General features: G+C 38.2%; 1 protein-coding gene across 5 annotated transcripts in view; it reads left to right on the top strand.

Annotated features, from left to right (window-relative positions):
- Positions 1–19,948, top strand: part of SFMBT1 (Scm like with four mbt domains 1) — a 157,391-nt gene that overhangs the window by 93,903 nt on the left and 43,540 nt on the right. For all 5 annotated transcript variants that reach the window (XM_003789384.3, XM_023513023.1, XM_023513024.1 and 2 more), the window contains 2 exons: positions 1,356–1,450; positions 15,852–16,092. In XM_003789384.3, coding sequence (XP_003789432.1) covers positions 1,356–1,450; positions 15,852–16,092 — 336 coding nt within the window. The remainder of the gene's footprint in view (positions 1–1,355; positions 1,451–15,851; positions 16,093–19,948) is intronic.

Here is a 19,948-nt window from a genome sequence, read left to right as displayed (position 1 = left end):
CGCCAAGCCAATTTACTAGAGTTTTATTGAGAATTTTTACATCTATATTTGTAAGGGATATTGGTCTGTAGTTTAATTTTTTTGTCATGTTTTTCCTGGTATTAAGGTGTTTTTTGGTATTAAGGTAATACTAGCTTCATAGAATGAGTCAGGGAGGATTCTTTCCTTCTTGATGTTATGAGATAATTTCTGCATTTCTGCAGTACAGGTACCAGTTCTTGTTTGTAGGTCTGATAAAATTTGACTGTAAAACCCTCTGGTCCAGGACTTTTTTTTTTTTTCCTAGAAGGCTTTTTATTGTTGCTTCAATTTTGTTACTTGGAATTGGTCTGTTTAGGAGTTCTATTTCTTCCTGCTTGAGCCTAGGGAGGTTATGTGTTTCTAAGAATGGTCCATTTCCTGAATGTTTTCCACTTTATGTGTATAGAAACATTTATAGTACTCATAGATAATGTTCTTTTTTGTTTTTCTTTCAGAGACAGAGTCTCACTTTGTTGCCCTCAATAGAGTGCTGTGGTGTCTCAGCTCACAGCAACCTCCAGCTCTTAGGCTTAGGTGATTCTCTTGCCTCAGCTTCCTGAGTAGCTGGGATTATAGGCTCCTGTAACAAGGCCTGGCTATTTTTTTGTTGCAGGTTTGGCTGGGGCCAGATTTGAATCCACCACCCTCAGTATATGGGGCTGGCACCCTATTCACTGAGCCACAGGTGCCACCCATAGATGGTGTTTTGTATTTCTGTGGTATCAGTTGTAATATCTCCTTTTAAATTTATGATTGCGCTTATTAGGGTCCTTTTCTCTTTTTGGTTAATCTAGCAAGATGTCTGTCAATTTTGTTTATCTTTTCGAATCTCTTTTGTTGAGATTCATTCATAATCAGTACACTGAAGGAACCTACTATTTTTTTAAAAAAAAAAAGCTAAATTCTTTCATGCAAAATCAGTTTAACTTGCTGTGATGTAAATTCTATAAGTTAGGTTTATTGAGTTTATGTTTTTATACTTGAGTTTAATTGTTCTTTCTTTTTTTTTTTCTGGAGACAGAGTTTCACTTTGTCACCATTGGTAAAGTGCTGTGGTATCATAGCTCACAGCGACCTCAAACTTTGGGCTCAAGTGATTCTCTTGCCTCAGCCTCCCATGTAGCTGGAAGTACAGACACCCAGCACAATGCCTGGCTATATTTTATAGACGAGGTCTCTCTCTGGCTCAGGCTGGTCTCGAATCTATGAGCTCATTCAATCCACCACCTCAGCCTCCCAGAGTGCTAGGATTATGGGCGTGAAACACCACACCTGGCCTACTTGAGTTTAATTGGAATTCACTTCCTTTTGTCTTGTTTTGTTTTAAATTCCAGATGCTGGCTCTGGTGTAGAAGAAGTGGAATTAAGCTGGGAAGATTACCTCGAAGAGACAGGGTCCATAGCAGTTCCATATGGGTCTTTTAAACATGTAAGCAATAACTGTTTTTGTTTTACTGATTATATCCCTTTCTTTCAAATCAGTGAACCACGATTAGGGAATTTAGTTATTTTAAATTGGAGCACTTGAAAGAATTTAGGAGCTTTTTCTTTTTCCTTCCTCCTGCCAATCTCATTAATAAAACTTAATATATATTCTAAAATTCTTTTTGCTTTTGTATTAACATATGTATATCTTCTGTTATTCAAAACAAGACTTATCTTTTTGACCATCCATAAATATTCTCTTATATTTGTCAAAATCTTCCCCCAAATTATTTATTTTCTTGTACTTTATTACATTTACTTTATTGCATTTGTTGGTTTACTCATTGAAAGTAATTTCTTTTTTTTTTGAGACAGAGCCTCCAGCTGTTGGCCTGGGTAGAGTGCTGTGGCGTCACAGCTCACAGCAATCTCCAACTCCTGGGCTTAAGCAATTCTCTTGCCTCAGCCGTAGCCGGGACTACAGGCGCCCCCCACAATGCCCAGCTATTTCTTGGTTGTAGCTGTCATTGTTGTTTGACAGGCCGGGGCTGGATTTGAATCCACCAGTTCTGGTGTATGTGGCTGGTGTCTTAGCCGCTTGAGCTACAGGCGCCAAGCCGAAAGTAATTTCAGTATCATTGTTTACTTTCCCTCATACTGAACAGAAGCATAAAGATGTCACAACAGTGGATTATATTAGTGGCTTCTGCAGCCCTGTTTTATGTTGTAACAACCCAGCTTAATGCTTTATCAATTGACAACATACTTAACTATTTGATAACCTAGAATGTAAGGAAATACCCTAAATTTTATTAATATTTTCTGTCTAGGCTCAGCACCTGTGGCTCAAGTGGCTAAGGCGCCAGCCACATACACCTGAGCTGGCAGGTTAGAATCCAGCCGGGGCCCACCAAACAACAATGATGGCTGCAACCAAAAAATAGCCGGGCATTGTGGTCGGCGCCTGCAGTCCCAGTTACTTGGGAGGTGGAGGCAGGAGACTTGCTTGAGCCCAGGAGTTGGAGGTTGCTGTGGAGCTGTGATGCCATAGCACTCTACCAAGGGCAACAGCTTGAGGCTCTGTCTCAAAAAAAAAAAAAAAAAAAAAATTCTGTCTAGACCTAAGTTTTCCCTTGTTCCACCCTAAACTTTCTCTTAAAACACAAAATAATTGATTATTAAACTACTTATTTCATATTTGTCATAGTTGGATTGGGCTGCTATAATAATCATAGACTGGATGGCTTAGACAACAGAATTTTATTTTCTCACAGTTCTGAAGATTGGAAGTCCAAGATCAGAGTGTGTGGTTCGTTTCTCATAAGAGCTCCCTTCCTGGCTTACAGGTGGCTGCCCCATTGCTGTACCCTCACACAGTAAAGAGACAGAACTCCCTGGAGGGTCTTCTTATAAGGACACTAATTATGTTGGATTGGGCTGCTACTTTTATGACCTCATTTAGCTTTATTTACCTCTGCTATGGTCTAAATGTTTGTGTCCCACCAAAATTCATATGTTGAAACCTAATCTCTATTGTGGTGGTCTAAAGAGGTGGGAACTTTTGGGAACTTATTTGAACTTTGGATTCTGCCCTCATGAATGAGATTAGTGCCCTAATAAAAGACACAAAAGCAAGAACATGCCATCTTTGTAGTAAAAAGTGAGCCAGGCACATTTGCGGGTGCCTTGATGGTAGATTTCTCAGGCTCCAGAATTGTCACAATAAACTTTCTGTTCTTTATAAATTATCCAGTCTAAAGTATTTTGCTATAGCAACTCCAAACGGACTAATACAACCTCCATAAAGGGCCTCTCTCTAAATGTAGTAACCGGGGGTGGAGGCGTTAGAGTTTGACCATATAGATTTTGGGGTGACACAGTTCAGTCTATAGTATTAACGTAAAGGGCATAGGGCATGTTTTGTTCTAGGATTTGTGAAGACACCAGTGCTCACTCAGTGTTGTCTATGATTTTGTAGGTTGGACCATATTCCTTTTTTTTTTTTTTTTTTGAGACAGAGTGTCACTTTGTTGCCCTTGGTAGAGTACTGTGGCATAACAGCTCACAGCAACCTCAAACTCTTAGGCTCAAGTGATTCTCTTGCCTCAACCTCCCAAGTAGCTGGGACTACAGGTGCCTACCAGAACACCTGGCTATTTTTTTGTTGCAGTTCTCGTTGTTTTAGCAGGCCTGGGCTGGGCTCTCAGTGTATGTGGCTGGTGCCCTACTCACTGAGCTACAAGTGCTGAGCCAGGACCATATTCTTTTAGCTGTTTTCTTTATATGCTAAAGAGCCCTGCTATTCTTCTTTTTTTGTTGTTGCAGTTTGGCCAGGGCCAGGTTCGAACTTGCCACCCTTGGTATATGGGTGCAGTGCCCTATTCACTGAGCCACAGGCCCCATGAGCCCTGCTATTCTTAGTTTATTCTCATATAAAAACTCAATAATAGGGCAGTGCCTGTGGCTCAGTGAGTAGTGTACCCACCCCATTTACTGAGGGTGGCAGGTTCGAACCTGGCCCTGGCCAAAATGCAACAACAACAAAAATATATAGCCAGGTATTGTGACAAGTGCCTGTAGTCCCAGCTGCTCGGGAAGCTGAGGCAAGAGAATCACGTAAGTCCAAGAGCTGGAGGTTGCTGTGAGCTGTGATGACACGGCAAAGTGAGACTCTGTCTCAAAAAAACAACAACAAAAAACTCAATAGTAGCAGCCTTTTCAATTACTTCTTAGTTCATTTGTGTCTCTCTCTTAGGTTTAAAGTGGTGAGAATTATATTAATATATTTCAGATAAGGGTTTTACTTTATATTACATTAGTTAATCTTTTTTTTTCTTTTGAGACAGAGCCTCAAGCTATCCCCCTGGGTAGAGTGCTATGGCATCATAGCTCACAGCAACCTCCAACCCCCCGGCTCAAGCGAGTCTCCTGCCTCTGCCTCCCAAGTAGCTGGGACCACAGGCGCCTGGCACAATGCCTGGCTATTTTTTGGTTGCAGCCATCATTGTTGTTTGGAGGGCTGGGCTGGATTCGAACCTGCCACCTTAGGTGTATGTGGCTGGTGCCTTAGCCACTTGAGCCACAGGCGCCGAGCCAGTTAATCTTTTGTAATTGTTTTCAATATTCTTTTTTTTTTTTAACACAGAAGGCCTATTAGTAATTATGTAATACCTTTAAATTCTTCTTTCTTTTTTTTTTTTTTTTTGAGACAGAGTCTCACTATGCCCCCCTCAGTAGAATGCTGTGGTGTCACAGCTCACAACAATCTCAAACTCTTGGGCCTAAGTGATTCTCTTGTCTCAGCCTCCCAAGTAGTTGGGACTACAGGCACCTGCCACAACACCTGGCTATTTTTTTGTTGTAATTGTCATTGTTTGTCAGGCCTAGGTTGGGTTCAAACCTGCCAGCTCCGGTGTATGTAGGTGGCGCCCTAGCCACTGAGCACAGGTGCTGAGCCTAAATTCTTATTTTTTATATATTCCTATTCTGATATTATTTACCCAAACTTATTTATTGATGGTAATGTTTAAATGGAGGACAAATTCTCTTACCAAAAGTCTGGTTCTAAAATGTTATTTTAAAGAAAGAAACTTCACCTTTTCCTCTTTGAATGACAGAACCACAAGGAGAATGAAAAACAAATGCATACTTCTGGGTGGCACCTGTGGCTCAAGGAGTAGGGCACCGGCCCCATATACCAGAGGTGGTGGGTTCAAACCCAGCCCCGGCCAAACAAAAACTGCAAAAAAAAAAAAAAAAAAAAGACAAATGCATACTTCTTCACTGTCAAATGTGGGAAATATTTGTAACCTGAATCAGTGTGTGGTGAAGGGTTTCCACATATAATGAAAATCTAGCATGCATGTGGGAGGACTCTGAAATGTGATGCTTGTGGCTAGCGGATCATAGGCAGAGCTGGTAGAATTCACATCTCTAGATCAGTGGATATGAATGTGCAGGCCTCTGGCAAAAGTTTTATAGGATCTAGTTTATAATACAAGAAAAAGGGAAAAGAGGGCAAGGGGAAGAATTAGAGATAAATCCGATTTATAGGGAGGAATAATCTAAAAGAGTAACAAAGCTCTCCTCATGGTGCATTCTGGTAGAAAGAATAGTACTCACTATGGGAAAGGCACTTAAGCTGGATGCTCTAGGACAAATGTTTTAGCTTTTAGGTGAAGGAATACATACTGTAGTAATCCCAGGGCAAAGGTAAATACCCATTGCAGAACAGAAGAAGAAAACCCCTGTGAGGAAGGAAAAGGGGCAGGAATACATGCTTGATTAGTGATTCCCTACAGTTGAGGAAGGGGTAGGATCACTGACCTGATCCCATCCCCAAGACCCAGGGACACAGAGCTGAAAACTAAGGCTGAATCTCAGATAAAGTATTGAGTAATGGTGGACTATTGTGGGGGACACAGAAGCATGGGGAGAGATGGTCTCTGAGGTATTGTCACAAAGAGAAAACCTAAAACTGAGGGGGAGGCAGCAGACATTGAAAAACCCCTTTGGCAAATGACCCTACACCCTGATTATTAGATGTTGTTAGAGGAATTTGAAGCCTATGGTGCATTATGAATAACCATAGCAACAACAAAACCCTAATACAGCTCCATTCCTATCTTGACTGGCTTAATAACTTCTCCGTAGAACGAAAGGCCTAAGAAAAGAAGAAACATACCCCTTTCCAGGCATAAATACTATTTGCCTCAGTCTCTATTGTTCTATACATGGTGTCTGGCTTTCAGCTAAAAATTATGAGACCCATAAAAGAAGCAAGAGAAAAACCACAAACTATCAAAGACAAAGGAGTCAGCAGAACCAGGCTCATATGACCAGACGTTAGAAATATGGGACAGAGAATTTTAAATAACTGTGATTAATAGGTTAAAGGCTTTAGCAAAATAGGTGGAGAACATACATGAGCAGAAAAGGAATCGCAGCAGAGATGGAATCTATTAGAAAAAAGTGAAATGGAAATAATAAAAATGAAATACATGATAACAGTTGATGAGTACCTTTGACAGGCTCATCAGTAAACTTGCCACAGCTGGAGAAACAGCTGGGGAAAGGATCAGTGAATTTGAGGATAGATCAATAGAAATTGCCCAGATTGAAACCTAAAGAAGAAAAAGAGTGAGAAAAAACAAGACTGAAACAACCAGTAGCTGTTGGATAATATAAAAAAGACTAATGTATTTGTAATTGGAATCTCAGAAGGAAAGAGAGAATGAAGAAGTATTTGACAAGATGATGACAGGTAATTTTCCAAAGGAAAGAGAGATCCACACCACAGATCCAAGAAGCTCAGAGAATGCATACAGCATAAATACTAAACAAATGAACAAAAGTCACTCACACACATCAGATTCAAACTACTGAAAACTAAAGAGAAAGTCCTGAAGGCAGTTAGAGAAAAAAAGTCACTTTACAGACAAAAGAACAAAGGTAGTAACTATAGCAAAATTCTTTTCAGAAAAAATGCAACCCTGAAGACAGCAGGGTAAGAGCTCTAAGATATTATATTAAAAGAAAAAGCCTATCAACCCAGGTTCTGCATCCAGCCAAAATTTAATCTGCTTAAAGAAATTAATCTGAAAGTAAGGGAAAACAGAATTTTTTAAGAAAAGAAAACAAAAATTAAGAAAATTTATTATCAGGAGACTTGTACTACAAAAAGGGAGGAAGGTGATAATCGAAAGAAATGTGGTATCAGACAGAAACTTGATTCTATACGAAGAAATAATGATAAAAATGGCATAAATGTAGGTAGATATAAAGTTCATTTTTTCTTAATTTTAATGTCTCTAAAAGATAACTTTAGAAGCAAAAATTGTAGAAATTTATTGTGTATTTATAGCATATATAACTATAATAGCATATGATGATGACAGGGAGGATTTGAGTGTATGTGCTTGTAAGATCTTTAAAAAACATATGAAATGGTAAAATATTATTGGTGAGTAGACTACCTGAAAGATACATATTGAAATCTCTTCTACAGCCACTAAATTAAAAAAATTATTATGGTAAAATATGCATAAAATTTACCCTTTTAATTTTAAGTATGTTGGTCAGTGGCACTAAGTACATCAGCAAAGTTAAGTACCAGCAGAACTTTCCCATCATTTCAGATAGAAACTGTATACATTGAGCAATAATTTCATTTCCTTCCTCCCCCAGCCCCTGGCTACTGCTATTCTACTTTATGCGTACCTTATGAAAGTGGAATGATACAATATTCGTCCTTTTTTTTCTGTTTTATTTTACTCAGCACACTGCGCTTAGCATATTCTGCTTGTTTAAAAAATTCTTTTTAGTGATCTCCCTTAAGTGTACAGTATACATTTACAACTAATCCAAGTCCTTTTTCAAGTAATACTGCATCACTTCACTAGTAGTACAAATACCTTATATAAAATATTTCCAATTCCTCACTCATCTCCCTTATAACATAGCTATCATTTATTAACTTATAAGCTACAATAGTCATAAGCTATAATCACCATATACTTTGTTGTTATTATTTTGAATACACTATCATCTGAAAGTTCAATTAAGAATAGCAAAAATTGGGTGGTACCTGTGGCTCAAGGAGTAGGGTGCTGGTCCCGTATACCGGAGGTGGCAGGTTCATACCTGGCCCCGGCCAAATACTGCAATTAAAAAAAAAAAAAAGAATAGCAAAAATTGGTTCAGTGCCGATAGCACAGTGCTTATAATTCCAGCCACATGCACCTAGGCTGGTGGATTCGAGCCCAGCCTAGGCCAGCTAAACAATGACAGCTGCAATAAGAAAATAGCCAGGCATTGTGGTGGGTACTTATAGTCCCAGCTACTTGGGAGGCTGAAGCAAGAGAATTGTTTAAGCCCAAGAGTTTGAGGTTGCTGTGAACTGTGACGCCAAGGCATTCTACCAAGGGCGAAAAAGTAAGACTCTGTCTCAAAAAAAAAAAGAATAGCAAAAATTAGCCAGGCACAGTGGCATGGGCTTATAGTCTCACCTACTAAAGGGGTTGAGGATCTCTTGAGCCCAGGAGTTTAAGGCCAGCAAAGACTTTTTTTCTTCCTTTGTTTATCCTTTCGTCCCTCTTTTATTCTTTCTCTAATGTTCTTTCTTTCTTTATGTAGATCTGAGTTTTCTGACCTTTATCTTTTTCCTTCTTTCTAAAGAATTTCTTTTAATATTTCTTGCAAGGCAGGTTTACTAGTGACAAAAATCTCTTTTTGTTTGTCTGAGAAAATTTTTAGTTCTCTTCACTTTATTTTTTTCTTTTTTGTGGAGACAGAGTCTTGCTCTGTTTTCCAGGCTAGAGTGCAGTGGCGTGATCATAGCTCATTGCAACCTCAAACTCCTGGGCTCAAGTGATTTTCCTGCCTCAAGTCTCCCTAGTAACTGAGACTATATGTATGCACCATCTTGGGATCTGAAACTCCTGGCCCCAAACAGAACTCTTGCCTTGGCCTCCCAGGGTGCTAGGATTATAGGCCTGAGTTACCATGCCTGACCTCTCCTTCACCTTTAAGAATAATTTTGATTGACACTGAATTTCTGAATTGGTGGCTTCTTGCTTTCAATGCTTTAAGTATATCATACTGTTTTCTACTATCATACTAAGGAAGGAAAAAGGGGGAAAGGAAAGCATGTTAGAGAAGAAATTAAAAGGATAAAATAAAATCTTTAATTTTTCTTATTCTTTATTCAACTAAAATCAGTTTGTTCAAAATAACAGCAACAATATATTCAATCATATATGCTTATGTAATTAATATATTCTTTTTTTTGTTTGTTTTTTGAGACAGAGCCTCAAGCTATCCCCCTGGGTAGAGTGCTGTGGCATCACAGCTCACAGCAACCTTCAACTCCTGGGCTCAAGCGAGAATCTTGCCTCAGCCTCCCAAGTAGCTGGGACCACAGCCGCCGGCCACAATGCCCGGCTATTTTTTTGGTTGCAGCCGTCATTGTTGTTTTAGCGGGCTGGGCTGGCTTCAAACCCACCATCTTAGGTGTATGTGGCTGGTGCCTTAGCCACTTGAGCCACAGGTGCCGAGTCATATATTCTTAGGTATAAATCAAATGAATGGTTGCAATGCTACAAGTGTTGGGGGCAGGGCTAGTTAGAATTATAAATGTATATTGGAAACTCTAGGGAAATCACTAAAAATAGTAAAATATATATATATATATGTATATATATATGATATACTAAGAAAGAAAACAAAATGGAATCATATAAAATGTCCACTTGAAATCTCAGAAGTCAGAAAAAGAGAAGGCTAAAACAGGAACAAGGAACAAGGCAGTAAATTAAAAACAGTTGGATAAAATATATGGTAGATAGTAATTGATACATTGAATGTCAGTTGTCTAAATGTACCATTTAGGCTGGGCACAGTTGCTCACACCTATAATACTAGCACTCTGGGAGGCTGGTGAGAGGATCCCTTCAACTTAGGAGTTCAAAATCAGCCTGAGCAAAAGCGAGACCTCAGCTCTACTAAAAATAGAAAAATTAGCCAGGCATTGTGGCAGATGCCTGTAGTCTCGGCTTACTCTGGAGGCTGAGGCAGGAGGATCACTTGAACCCGGGAGTTTGAAGCTGGTTTGAGCTAGGCTAACACATAGCACTCTAGCATGAGATAACAGAGTGAAACTGTCTAAAAAAAATTAAAAAATAAAATAAACGCACCATTGAAAAGACAGAGATCGTCAGATTGGATCAAAAAACTGGATGCAACTGTGTGTTATCTATGAGTAGGTCACCTTGAATGTAAAAGTAAATAGAGAAAGAAGTAAATGTATATAGATAGATATATTATGCTAACACTAATGTAAAAGAAAGATGGAGTAGCTAGTTACATTGATTTAGCCAGCACTGACTTCAAAACAAGGGAAGTTACTAGGGATAAAAAAGGACATTACATAATAAGAAAGGTCAGTTTTCCAAGAAGATATAACAGTCCTTAATGTGTGTGCATCTAACAACAGAGCAACAGAATACATGAGGCAGAAACTCACCGAACTACAATGAGAAAAGATGAGTCTAGTTATTACAGTTGGAGAATTCAGTGCCCTGTTACAAGAAATGGACAGATCTAGTGGCAGAAAATCGGGCCAGAGCTAAGCTCAGTAACACCATCAATCAGCTGAATATGGTAGACATCTATAGACTGCTTCAACCAGCACCACAGGAAACACATTTCTTCTCAAGCTCACACGGAGCATTCACAAAGATAAAATACATTCTGGGCCATAAAATACATCTTAACAAATTTAGAAGAGTAGGAATTATGCATTATCTGCTCTCAGACCACAGTGGAATTAAACTAGAAACCAGGAACAGAAAGATAGTAGGAAAATCCTCAGATCCTTAGAGCTCAAACATCACACTTCTAAATAACACGGGTCAAGGAAGAAATTTCAAGAAAAAAATTAGAAATATTTTGAACTAAATGAAAGTATAGTAACATCAAAAAACATCAAATTTCTGGGATTAAATGTGACAAAAATTTGTAAGGAAACTCCAAATCACTATTGGTGTAAGCTAAAGACCTGTCTGCCTCCCATAAAGACCTATATACATTAAGGACTTTATCTTGTTCATGTAATGAGAGAGCCACTATTATAAAGATGTTAGCTTTTCCTAAATAATTCTGTATATTTAATGTAACTAAATTAAATTACACAAAAATTTTAGGCAGAAATTGACAAGCTGATTCCACTGTTTATGTGAATATATAAAGGACCAGCGATAGCCAGATACATCTAAAGAATAAGACAGAACAAGAGAGAGGGTGAACAGTGGGACCACACCTATAGAGCATATTGCAGGGGTATAAGTCAAATCTACTCAAGAATAGAACATAAATGTCTTAACACAATAATTAAGTAAATGAGGTGACAGCTATGTTGATTAGTTTGATGTAAGCACTCCAAATTGTATAAAAAACACATTGTACCGTACAAATGCATAAATGTATTCATGGTCTATGTGTATATGACTTAATAAAAATTAAAAAGTAAAAAAAAGAAAAAAAACTTGTGGAAATTTAATAAAGACAGTGTAGTGCTACTCTAAGGAAAGACATATCAGCATCATATCCACTGTCATAGGGATGCCTTATTTATTTATTCATTCATTGAATTCTTTTATAATATTTTATTTCAGAATTTACAGGGGTACAGATGTTTTGGTTATATGAACTGCTTTTGTAGTTTGAGTCAAAGTTGTAAGTGTGGCCCTCACCTAGAAGGGACACTTGATTTATGACAAAAATGGTGATTTGTAGTAGTTAGGAAAAATGCCTGTTTACATGTATATGCATATTGAAACAAAACTTGACACACTCCCCCCCCCCCCCGTTTAATTTCATACACAAACGTGTTTTCTTTGTTTGTTTTTGAGGCAGGGTCTCACTTTGTCACCCAGGCTGGAGTGCAGTAGCATGATTATAGTGCACTACAGCCTTAAACTTGAGAGCTTGGGAGCTCCTCCTGACTCACCCTCTGAATAACTAGGACTATAGGCACATGCCACCATAACTGGCTAATTTTTTTGTAGAGATGAGATACTATGTTGTCCAGAGCTGGTTTCTAACTCCTATGTTTAAGCCATCCCCCCCACGTCAGCCTCCCAAAGTGCTAGGATTACAGGTGTAGGTCACTGTGCCTGGTCAAGAAGTCTTTCATATGTAAAATCTGGAATTCATCTGGAATTAATCCCTCTTTAAGGGGGCTAGGCATGCCTGTAGTTCTAGCTACTCTGGAGGCTGTGGTGAGTTTGAGATTACAATGAACTTTTTTGTGACATCACCACGCTCTAGCTCAGGGAACACAGTGAGACCCTGCCTCAAAAAACAAAAAAGAAAAGCTTATAGAAAATAATATAGCATATCATCTTTATGATTTCTAGGACTAGAGATAGATTTGTTTAAAAATATAGAAAAAGCACTAATTTTTTAAAGGAAAAATTTTGATAAATTAGACTGCATTATAGTTCTGTTCATCAAAAAACACCTTCATGAAAATGAGAAGACCTTTGCAACACAAATAGGTGTCAAAGAATTAAAAATGTGTAAAGAACTTAGGCATTTCCCAAAAGTAGAAATCTAAATGGCTAATAAATGTGGAGGTCCTCAACTTTAATAATACTTAAATAATACAAATTAAAATCACAGTAAAATATATGACACACATTCTAAAATGTAAATGAAAAAGACTGAAAATAAAAAAAAAGTTATAGCCAAAGGATTTCTTATACGCTATTTGGGAAATAAATTTGTACAACTACTTTTTTTTTTTTTTTTTTTTTGGAGACAGAGCCTCAAGCTATCCCCCTGGGTAGAGTGCCATGGCATAACAACTCACAGCAACCTCCAACTCCTGGGCTCAAGCGAGTCTCCTGCCTCAGCCTCCCAAGCAGCTGGGACCACAGGCGCCCGCCACAACGCCCCGCCACTTCTTGGTTGCAGCCATCATTGTTGTTTGGCAGGCCCGGGCTGGGGATTCAAACCCGCCACCTTAGGTGTATGTGGCCAGCGCCTTAGCCACTTGAGCCACAGGCGCCGAGCCTACAACTACTTTGGAAACCAATTTGGTTGTGTCTTTTATAAAAATTTATATATTATGTGTGCTCCAAGGAACATACATAAATGTTCATGGCATCATTGTTCATAGCCTCCTCAAACTCTTAACTGTCTAAACACCTAGTATTAGTAGCAGTAAAAAGGATAAATTGTGGGCTTGGTGCCTGTGGCTCAAGTGGCTAAGGCGCCAGCCACATACACCTGAGTTGGCAGGTTTGAATCCAGCCTAGGTCCACCAAACAACAATGATGGCTGCAACCAAAAAATAGCTGGGCATTGTGGTGGGCGCCTGTAGTCCCAGCTACTTGGGAGGCGGAGGCAGGAGAATTGCTTGAGCCCAGGAGTTGAAGGTTGTTGTGAGCTGTGATGCCACGGCACTCTACCCAGGCAACAAGCTTGAGGTTCTGTCTCAAAAGAAAAAAAAAAGAAGATGAATTGTGGCATAATTGTATAGTGAAGTACTATACAATAGTGAAAAGACATAAACTACTGTTACATGAAACATAAGCTGTGTTTAGCAGGAGAACCCTCACTTAAATAGAGTATTCATGCTGTATAATTTCATTAATGTAGTGTCAAAACATAGGCAGTATTGAATCAGGCTACTGGTTACCTTTCAGGAGTAGAAGAGGATAGTGACTAAAAGGAGAAAGAAGTTTTACACAGAATGCAGGGTTTTTCTTTCTGGCTCTCTCTCTTCCAGGATTCTGCTCTTCGCTTTCTTGTGGTTGTGATTGTCACATGCATTTATTTGTCACGGCTCCATAGTTTGCTCAAGTGTATGACAGTTCTGCATTCTTTCTTTGTCTTTCATGGACTAGACACTTTTGAAGAGCCTATGTTGCATGTTAGTTATTTTGTGGAATATTCCTCAGTTTGGATTTGTTTTTTTCTCATGATTGGATTGAGTTTATGCCAGTTTAACAGTGTAATAGGAATAATATTATGCACGTGTTGTATGATATTAAGGGTACATGATACCAATGTTTTAGGATTGGTGATATTAACTTTGAGTATTTAGTTAAAATGGTACCTGCCAGGTTTCTTCACTGTAGTATTACTGTTTCCCCTTTACAATTAATAAGAAGCATACCAGGAGAACCTTTGAAGTTATGCAAAGATCCCACTCCTGATTATAGTGTTTTAGCATATGCCAGTGATTCTTGCCTGCAATGTTTATTTCAGTGATGTTTGTCTAATGGTGATTGTCAAAGTCTATCACTTTTCCATATTTATTGATTTTTCTACTGTGAGGAAGATCCATCTGTTTATTTATATCAATATGGACTCGTGGATATTTGTTTAAATGTATGGGTTATAATCCCTTACTCTGAAACTGTCTGATGTGACCATTAGGAGATCTGGTTGTCTTCTGCGTCCTTTCAACATGCCTCTTCATTTTTTGATTATTTCCTTACTTTTCTGGTATCACAAGATTATTGCAGGCTCTTATTGTATTTTCCCTACTCTAGAATTGGAATAAGTCATTGTTACATGAAGCCCTTGTTCTTTTTTATTGGAAGATGGTATTTAGAAATCAAAATTTAGACTCTAAATATGCTTATTGCTATTGGATGTCATTATTCATGTCCCTGTCATTTCACAGAGGTGGGGAATACATATGTATACACATATACATATACAACTTTACTTTTTTCTGTCTCTGATTATCCTTCCATTTGTTTAATCATCCATTCATCTATCATTCAGTCTGTCAACCATCATTGCCTCATTTAGGAACTTCTGATTCCAACCACCACCACCGGGTTCATTCTAATCTTCCCTTTTCCGTCTTTGTAACTTCTTTTTCCCACAGTGAGAAGCCTGTCTCTTATTATCAACAATATAGCTATTTACTTAATCTTAGTATACACATGAAGTAGTTCCAGACTTGCTAACCTGTACTTTTGTGACTATATAATTCTTTATTTAAATTAGAACACTGTTGAGAGAGAAAAGTAGGAAACTATCAATTATTATTGATACTTCAAGGGTAACTGATGAAACATAGACCGTTTTCTTGCCTCAGCCTCCCAAGGAGCTGGGACAACAGGCACCAGCCACAATGCCCAGCTATTTTCTTGCTACAGTTGTCATTATTGTTTAGCTGGCCCAGGCTGGCCCCCAGTGTATAGCAGATATACTAATTTATAATGCTGACCGCTTAGTTTTGTCTTTTCCCTTTTCTAGCATCATAACTTTTCTATTGAGTGATCCAGAAACACTGTTGAAAATGATGTTCTGAAGGATGCTAAAATAGTGACTATTTAGTAATTTATATACTTAAATAGAAAATATTTTCTGTAATCATAATTAGGCTGCTTTGGTGAAAATATTGAGTTCCTTTGTTATCAGATAGGACATAGCAACACTGTAATTCCTTTGTCTTCTTTGATCACTATTATTAGTTAGAATTGGAATTTCTCAGGTTTCTCTTGGGAAGATATTATTGCATTTAGTACTTCAGAATTTTAAGTCTTAAAGAAAAATGAGAAGGGCAGCACTTATGCTCAGTGTGAGTAAGGCGCCGGCCACACATACCCAGGCTGGTGGGTTCAAACCCAGACTGGGCCAGCTAAACAATAATGACAACTGTAGCAAGAAAATAGCTGGGCGTTGTGGCTGGTGCCTGTTGTCCCAGCTACTTGGGAGGCTGAGGCAAGAGAATCACTAAAGCCCAGGAGTTTGAGGTTGCTGTGAGCTGTGACGCAACAGCACTCTACCCAGGGTGACTTAGTGAGACTCTGTCTCAAAAAAAAGAATGAGAAATTCATTTAAGATACCTGTCTGGTGCTTAATCATATTTCCCTGTTCAGGTGGACATACGTTTGCAAAATGGATTTGCTCCTGGGATGAAGCTGGAGGTGGCTGTGAGAACAGATCCTGAAACCTACTGGGTTGCCACCATAATTACCACCTGTGAGCAGTTGCTCCTTCTTCGCTATGATGGATATGGGGAAGACCGGAGAGCAGATTTCTGGTGTGACATTAGAAAGGCTGATCTTTACCCTATTGGGTGGTGTGAACAGAATAAGAAGACCCTTGAAGCCCCAGAAGGTAATTAAATACCTCCTATCAAGACACGATAAGAAAATTAGGATTGTCCACATCCTTGAAGTTTTCAGTTTCCCAAGCAGATAGGCTTGTCCGACTTTTCTAGGTTAACATTTTGAATGAAAATACTTATCAGGAATAATGCACATTTCCCTTATATTTAAAATTATCTTCCGTATTCCATGAAGTCTCAGGTTTCTATGATGCTCATATGGAACACAGTAGCTTATTATCCTTTAAGACTGTGAGGTTCTCTGAGTTTGAGACTCATAGGTCTGGTCATTTTTAAGTATATCGGGCCAGGTTGATGTGCTATTGATTCTCTTTCTGTTTTTATTGTCCTCTCTCCTCTTACCTCCAAGCAATCTGGGAATTATGAACTCTTAAAATGAACCAACTGAAGCTCCATTCCAGGAAGGAGCCCAACTTGGAGTAGAATCCAAATTAAGCAGGGGAGAGACAATAAAGGCAAAAGAAAGAGAAGGGTGAGATAAAGATGGGGAAAGGTAAGAGAGACTACAGATTTCAGAAAATACTAGACTTTTTATATTTTTCTTTTAACTTCTTATTTTGATATAATTTCAGATGTACAGAAAAATTACAGGAATATGATAGAAAATTCTTGTAAATGTTTTGCCAGGTTTCCCCAAATGTTGACATTTTGTTACATTTGAATCATCTTCTCTTCCCCCAGATATGCTCTTTTAATGAACCACTTGGCAGTTTTAGACATGATGCCCATTTACTCATAAATACTTTAATGTATTTCTATAAGCAAGGCAGTCATGAGTATCAATATCCAGAAAGTATCTTTGATATATAATATTATTTAATCTACAGATCTTATTCAGTTTGCACCAATTTTTAATAACTTTTTTAATAGAAGAAAATCTCAGATTATGTGTTATATTTAGTTGTCATGTCTTATAAGTGTCCTTTAATCTGAATCTGGAACAGTTCCTTAGGCTTTCTTTTTCTTTTATGATTTTGACATTTTGAAAGATATAGGCCAGTTTCTCCAGCATTCATTATGTCCTTGTCCCAATAATAGTCATTGTGCCCTATTTCTTTTCTTGGTCCAGGATCCAGTCTAGGATCACATTGTAACTAGTTATGTCTCTTTAATTTTCTTTGTCTTTCTTTGTCTTTTTTGATCTCAACATTTTTGAAGAGTATAGGCTACTTATTCTGGGGAATTTCCCACAATTTGGGTTTGTCTGATGTTTCCTTAGATTCAGGTTGTCCCCTTTTGGTAGAAAAAATGCAGAAGCGGTGTCCTTCTAGTATGTTATATCAGGATATACAATATACATGCTGTTGATTTGTCCTGTTCTTGGTGGTATGATCTTCCATCACTTTATTAGATTGGTATATGCCAGGTTTTTTCATTGTAAAAGTATTCTTTTCCCCTTTTTAATTAATTAGAGTCTTGTGGGAAAATACTTGGAGATTATGAAAATATCCTATTTTTCTTAAGCTTTTACTCACTATTTATAATATCCATTGATAAGTTTTATTTGAAACAATTATTACTCCAATGGTTAGCAAATAGTGGTTCTTTTTTTTTTTTTTTTTACAAAGTCTCACTCTGTTGCCCTGGGTAGAGTGCTGTGGCATCATCGTGGCTCATAGCAACCTCAGATTCCTGGGCTGAAGTGATACTCCTGCCTCAGCCTCCCAAGTAGCTGGGACTACAGGCGCCCACCACAATGCTCAGCTATTTTTTATTTATATAATTCATATAGCATGTAATAATATGACAGAATTGATGCTATGCATATTGATAATGTCAATAAATGTTAATAGGCTTTACTTTCCTTTTCCTTTAGTGGTAAAAGAATAATAAATTCAGATTGACTTATAAATCAAAGTTCACTTTTGTCCCATGTACAGGAGACATATCTAAACAGAGATAGTAGACAAAATAAAAATATAAAGTTGGACAAAGATAGACAAATACAAATAGAAAAGAAACCAGCAGTCTTAGTCTTGATATCTGACAGAGTTGGAATTCAAATGAGAAGGCATTATAAGAGACAAAGAAGGACACTTTAATGACAGCAGCTACAATCAGCAGTAAAAATAAAGACAGACTACCAACATATAATGAAAGAGTGGTTTCTGGGACATATTGTTATATGAAAAGAAAGAAAAATGTGTACAGAACTGGGGACGAGGATAGTGTATGAATGTGTGTGTATGTGAACTTATTTTTTTCAAAATAAAATAATAAATCATTTAGAAAAATTACCTATGGGGAAAGAAGGGAACAGAATAAAGGGGATATAGGTAGAAGCTAGTTTTTTGGTAGACTCAACTTTTGAACCTTGTAAATGTTTAATATAACTATAAAGTTTTCTTTTCTTTTTTTTTCTTTTTTGAAACAGAGCCTCAAGCTGTTGCCCTGGGTAGAGTGCTGTGGCATAATAGCTCACAGCAACCTCCAACTCCTGGGTCCAAGCGATTCTCCTGTCTCTACCTCCCAAGTAGCTAGGACTACAGGTGCCCACCACAATGCCTGACTATTTTTTGGTTGCAGCCATCATTATTGTTTGGCGGTCCTGGGCTGGATTCGAACCTGCCAGCTTAGGTGTATGTGGCTTGTGCCTTAGCCACTTGAGCCACAGGCACCGAGCCTATAAAGTTTTCTTTAACTTGAAATGTTTTCAAGCAATTCCTAAAAAGTAAAAGTAGAATCAAAGAAATCTAAACTATGTATAGAGCTTGTGGGATGACCACACAGAGAACTATCTCAGCAACTAAAATACAATAATTTGAATGTATACTAGGGATATACTGTAGGTACAACAGCAACAAAAAAAATTCATGAAAAAAATACTGACTGGCTGCAGTGGCTCATGCATGTAATATCAGAAGTTTGAGAAACGAAGGTGGGAAGATTGTTTAAGGCCAGGTGCTCAAGACCAGCCTGGGCAACACAGAGATAACTCCATCTTTAAAAAAAAAATTACCTGGGTGTGATGGTACACGTCTATGGTCTCATTTACCGGGAGGCTGAGGCAGGAGGCTCACTTGAGACCAAGAGTCAGGTTACAGTGAACTATAACTTGGCCACTATATACCACCCTGGGTGATAAGAGTAAGACCATGTCTCTAAAAGAATAATAAAACAATTTTGTGCTGTTTTTAGTAATCATATTATTGATGATTGGGCTGATCTTTTTACTTTGAAATAGTTATTTGTGTATTATCGGTAAAAAAAATTAAAATTAAGTGTATAATTGGGAATTAGTTTTTTCAGCATGATAGAAAGGAAAATAGAACTTAGAAAGATGAGGTAAGTAAAAAGCACTATCTTTTTGAATTTGTATTAGAAGTTTCCTGATGTAATTTATCTTAAGAAGAAGAAGAAAGAAGGAGGAGGGAGATCAGGAGAGAGAAAGGAGGGAGAAGGAGAAGGAAAGAGGAAAAAGGGAGAGAGAAGGAGGAAGAAGAGCAAGAAGAAGAAATTTATTAGTCCTAGATGCTGAGAAGGCTTAGAAATACTAACCCAGTAGCAATGAGCACTTCCAGCACCCCAGTTATGATCTCTAAATACCATTTTTCACTGAAACAAATTGGGACTCCTTGGAGAAGTAGGAATTCCTGGACTTGGGCAGGGAATGTATAACATGAGCCTAGAACATTGTGTAATATCAGTGACTACTTGCTTACTAGTACATGACAAAAAGGCCAGGGAACCAATCTGAATAGACTCTGTCTGGTTAAAGATGGGATGTTTGAGTGTCAGAAAGGACAATAGTGGGCTGGGCACAGGGGCTCATGCCTGTAATCCTCACTCTGGGAGGCTAAGGTGGTGGATCACTTGAGCTCAGGAGTTTGAGCTTGCTGTGAGCTA

The sequence above is a fragment of the Otolemur garnettii genome, unplaced genomic scaffold, assembly GCF_000181295.1.
Source record: "Otolemur garnettii isolate 467f Iridium unplaced genomic scaffold, OtoGar3 scaffold00032, whole genome shotgun sequence".
In the NCBI taxonomy this organism is placed as follows: domain Eukaryota; kingdom Metazoa; phylum Chordata; class Mammalia; order Primates; family Galagidae; genus Otolemur; species Otolemur garnettii.
This window is presented reverse-complemented; position numbering and strand designations above follow the sequence as displayed.